Source organism: Gossypium raimondii, chromosome 10 (genome assembly GCF_025698545.1).
Source record: "Gossypium raimondii isolate GPD5lz chromosome 10, ASM2569854v1, whole genome shotgun sequence".
In the NCBI taxonomy this organism is placed as follows: domain Eukaryota; kingdom Viridiplantae; phylum Streptophyta; class Magnoliopsida; order Malvales; family Malvaceae; genus Gossypium; species Gossypium raimondii.
This window is the reverse complement of record NC_068574.1, coordinates 40,545,382-40,550,487: the sequence shown is the minus strand read 5'-3', so window position 1 is coordinate 40,550,487 and position 5,106 is coordinate 40,545,382. Positions and strand designations below refer to the sequence as shown.

At 36.8% G+C, this 5,106-nt stretch overlaps 1 protein-coding gene across 1 annotated transcript; it reads left to right on the top strand.

Annotated features, from left to right (window-relative positions):
* Positions 1-1,319: 1,319 nt before the first annotated feature.
* On the top strand, positions 1,320-2,533 carry LOC105775488 (UDP-glycosyltransferase 74B1-like). The gene is made up of 2 exons (XM_052622837.1): positions 1,320-1,515; positions 1,590-2,533. The coding sequence occupies exons 1-2, from the start codon at positions 1,438-1,440 to the stop codon at positions 2,331-2,333; spliced, it is 822 nt and encodes a 273-aa protein (XP_052478797.1). The 5' UTR covers positions 1,320-1,437; the 3' UTR covers positions 2,334-2,533.
* The last annotated feature ends 2,573 nt before the right edge of the window (positions 2,534-5,106 follow it).

The following is a 5,106-nucleotide window of genomic DNA, read 5'->3' as shown; positions in this document are numbered from 1 at the left end:
CTTCCTCCCCGTGTATCACGTTCAATTCTCAACTCATTCTTTCATACGAAATTTTTTTCTAATTTTAGCAATCTCAATTTTTTTTTTATGATTGCTTTTTAAAACAAAAAACCCATTACTGAATCTTGTATTTTCTTTTTATTTCTTTCGTGGGGTTAAGCAAATTTTAAATTCATTACTCATGCAAAACGTTTAAGTGTAAGGAAAACAGAAAAAAGGAGTAATCATGGCAGTCTTTGTTTATGCGGAAAATCTGGAGTATCTACAGTAAATAAGATGATTAGAGGACTTTTGGGACCTGAAATTCAAACTGGTTAGAGCATAGTATTGTTGTGAAAGAGGACGAGTTTGTAACAGTTGATGAAATGTTGAACCTGCCAAGAGCAATGGGGAAGGTGAAAGATGAAGCAAATATAAAGCCAGTCCTTCTCAACTCTCCAAAAAGAAAGTTAGAACAATTTAATTCTTGTCTTGAAAGAGAATAATTAAGGACAATTAATCATGACATAATTGATTTCTGTCAATTCAACATAATTTTAATTGGTATGGTAACAAATTTATCGATATTTACATATTTCGTCATTTTGACTTTAATTTTAAAATATTCAACTTCAACATTTATACGAAATTGCGGATAAATTTGTTAAATAAATGCTAAATTAACAATATGTGTAAACTTTGATGGCTAAATTTATTATTATCACAATAAAAACTATGTATAATTGATGGAAAACTTTAAGTTGGGATTAATTATCATTAGTTGCTTATTTTCAAAATTGATAAAAATTAAATTAGTTTAGTTTTTTAAGAGAACACAATTTCAAAATTGAGAAAGACTGAAAAGATATTTTACCTATTAAAGAGATGGATTGATGGTCGGAAAAGAAGCTGAAAATGGAGAGAGAAATATAATATGAAATAATATTTCAATTTAATTTTTTTATACAAATTTCAATTTAATTTTTAAACTTTATAATAACATAACTGATATAATATAATATAATAAATAAAACAGGAACATGTATGATCCTCCCATCTAATTTGATCTTGTCTATAAATGAAACCCCTCCAACCAAGCAGCCCTCACTCAATGCATGATACAGATAGAGAGAGAGAGGGAGCACTTAGCAAAGAAATGGAGGACAAACAAATGAAAGGGCATGTACTAGTACTCCCATACCCAAGTCAAGGCCACATTAACCCTCTTCTCCAATTTGCAAAACGTTTAGCCTCTAAAGGTGTGAAGGCAACACTAGCCACCACCCATTACACCCTCAACTCCATATCCGCTACTCACATTGGGGTGTAACCCATCTCGGATTGGTTCGATGAAGGTGGTTTTTCTCAGGCAGGAAATGTAGACTTTTACCTCCGTTGAACTTCCCGGACTTGCCCAGTTTTCTGAGGTTTCCCGATAGTTACCCTCCCTACTTGGCCATGAAGTTGAGTCAGTATTCGAATTTGAACCTAGAAGATTGGGTTTTCAATAACACCTTCGAAAAAATCGAAGGAAAGGTATGTTTAGTATCACTAACTGCAAATATTTTTCTTAATTTGGTGGTGATAGTTTTAATTACATGCTGCTATAGGAAGCAAGAGGGGTGTCAGAGATCTGGCCAGCCAAGTTGATTGGCCCGATGGTACCATCCGCATACTTAGATGAAAGGATCAAAGGTGATCGAGGGTATGGTTCGAGTCTATGGAAGCCACTTAGCGAAGAGTGCATAGAATGGCTTGAAACAAAGCCATCTAACTCAGTGGTCTACTTTTTCTTTGGAAGCATGGTTTCATTATCCGAAGAACAAATACCAGAGCTCGCATGGGGTTTAAAGGAAAACAATATGTATTCCCTGTCGGTCGTAAGAGACTCAGAACAGCAAAAATTGCCCAAATGGTTCCTAGACTCGGTTCAAGAGAAGGGCAAGGTCGTAACATGGTGTAACCAGCTAGAAATACTAGCACATAGAAGCGTGGGCTGCTTCGTGGCACACTGTGGGTGGAACTCAACCATAGAAGGGCTGAGCCTCGGTGTACCGATGATCGGCGTGCCGAAATGGACCGATCAATTGACTGATGCGAAGTTCGTGGAGGAGATTTGGGAGATAGGGGTGAGAGCCAAGGAAGATGAGGTGGGTGTAGTGAGGAAAGATGAGCTCTTGAGGTGCTTGAAGGAAGTAATGGAAGGGGAGAAAAGCAAAGAGATAAGGAGAAATGCCAACAAATGGAGGGATTCAGCCATGAAAACAATCAATGAAGGAGGGAGCTCGGACAAGTATATCGATGAGTTTGTGCAAGATTTGATGGCTTCTTACCAAAACTTGAACGAACTTTGAGCAAGGTTTTAGGATATGCATTGATCATGTACACCATACCTTTATTGTTGTGTTGTATTTTTTTGTGCCTTTTTTTACTATTTTCAATTGTGTTTGGATTGTGTGTCAAATTATTTGATGGAGTAGTTTTGTTTGTTTCCATATTATAAGAATAATAATAATAATAATAATAATAAGTCCTTACGTAATGATCTGTGATAGTATGCACTCAGCTTTCTTAGTTTCTAGTATTATTATTTTCTTTTTGTTATTTGAGAAGTTTCTAGCATTATTCTCATGTAGCGTCTAATTCAAAGTTGTCCTTATATTTCTTTCACTTGCTCCCTTTTAAGTTGAACAACTTTTTAGCATATCGATTTGAATGTATCACCATGGAATAAATGATATTCAATTTTTATAATTATTAATATGTCACAACAAAAATAACAATTACTTTTTTTTAGTGAAAAGAAATAAGGATTACACTTAAATTAATTGATCACAAATACCATCTACTATATCGAATTACATGAGATCTCAAACCTCCCTTGGCATACTGCCAAAAATCTACAGATCTTCCTTATTGTTAAGTGACATTTTGGCTAGGCAATCAGCAACTTGATTCTTCTCTCTGGAGACATGTCTTATACTCAATGCTCAACTTTTGACAAAATATGATGAATCTGTCTAATCAAAGAAAAGTTTGAATCTACCAATGAAAAGTTTGAATCTACCAATGAACTATCTTAGATGCTTTTAATAAACTACAAACTATTAGAATGAATCACTATCTTACTATAGCCTTGCCGTTGGAGGACCAAACCATCCAATATACCTCATAATTCTACATCAAAGGTCGAGCATTTCCCCACATGTCTATTATACCCGAAAATCCACTCCACCACCCCATTACGCATCATTCCCCAGCACCCCTAATCTCAAGTCATGTTTAATCGTTCCATCAAAATTTAATGGACCCAATTTTTTGACAAAGACTAACTAGGACTATTTTCCTAATAGCTTCTCTGTATAACCTCCTGAATTATGTAACACCCCATGCCCGACATATTCGTTGGATTTGGGTATGGAGCGTCACAAAGGACCTATACTTGAACTTACTAACTTAATTATTATAAACAATCTAAAATGAAATCTATTAAATAAAGAAATTAATAATAATAATTCTTACAACTAAAGCATTAAGCCATTGAATGCTCAATTCTTCAAATTATTTCTGTCTCTACTCAGATCTGTTTGTTTACAAATAATTTTCCTAAGATTTGGCTAGGGCTAACTGATTCAAAATTCAGACCCTAAAGACGTTGTCTGGCTACACCATATTTTTTAAGTTAAGGTGAAGGCTCTAATGATACAATCTCCCTATGTGCATGCTTTGATACATCAGCAATCCTCGATCTCCACTCTATCTTGCTTGGTCCCTCCTCGAATTCCTCGACCATCCTCACATGTCCTGCGAACATCTATCAAATTCGTAAGTTCGAATGAACTTAGTGAGTTCCTTAGTTGTACCATAATTAAACCCCATCGCACGAGGGTAACGAATAATAAATAAACTAAAGATAAATACTCTCTGTTAGATCAACGCGGGCGCTCTACATCGGGGTGGCAGATTCCACCTGAACCTTCGATCTACTCGGCTCTTCATAAGACCTTCCTTTGGTTAAACTCTCCATTCGACCGAAATCTAGACACCTACCCACATCTGCGAGTCCTATATTTATTTCTTGTCTTTTCTTCTTCCTTTCTTACACCCCACATGTAGGGTGTTCACCAACCTTCACTTCACTTGGCTATACACCTATATTTCCATATTGTACCTCTATGTTATCCCTTTTTACCTTTTTGCCCAAGGGTCCATAGGACATACCTTTCTTGGTGGACTCCCTTTTACCCTTATGCTAGTCCCAAAGATCTTCTTGACATGTTTGTATCATGCTATCCGTTAGCATAACTTGCCACTCTAGTGAGCCCGTTCGCATTTCTTCATTTACTTAGGAACCCGTCGATCTCATACGTGAAGGTCAATCATATTTGTTGGACCTACAGGCTAATGTCTATGTGGTTATACGAGCCTGCCATCTTACTTGTTGGTTTACTCCCTACGAGGCTATCTTGGTGGTCGTATACCCGCACTAGACTTTCCTCACAGAGGAATAGAATTGATTGACATATTTTCCCTTGGACAGTATCCTTATCTTGGGAAGGCACTTCTTCATTCTCTCACGAGATTTTCTTCTCTCATACAACTTATTTGAGCACTTCGGCAGCTCTTCTTCTCGGATCCTTACTTGTGATCATCGAACATTTTCCCTTTTTACCTTTTTATACTTAGGTCAATTCATGCACTACCGTATCTTTCTCTAGTTCTCGTTGGGTCCTCGCTCACGCTTTGTTGGCTTCCATCTTTATCACCAATTTTGGTGGTTTCTTCATGATCCACTACCATGCTTACACTTTCTTTACTCTTCTTCCACCTGCGTGGATTTTCATACTTAGCGCATAGGCCCATACTCCTGACTTGAGGTTTTGGCATACTTTCCGCATCTATTTTCTGGTGGACTATATGGGATGTCATAGCCTAACTATGGTCTTATACCCTTCTCACCTTTCTGTTTACGTCTCATTGGACTTCGTGTTTACTATCCCGATAGACTTTATCTCGTGTTTATTGTCCCAATGTACTATCTCTGTTCTGTGTTTACTAGCCTAGTAGACTTACTTTATTTTGTGTTTACTGTCCCGATGGACTTACTCTATTATGTGTTTACTGTCC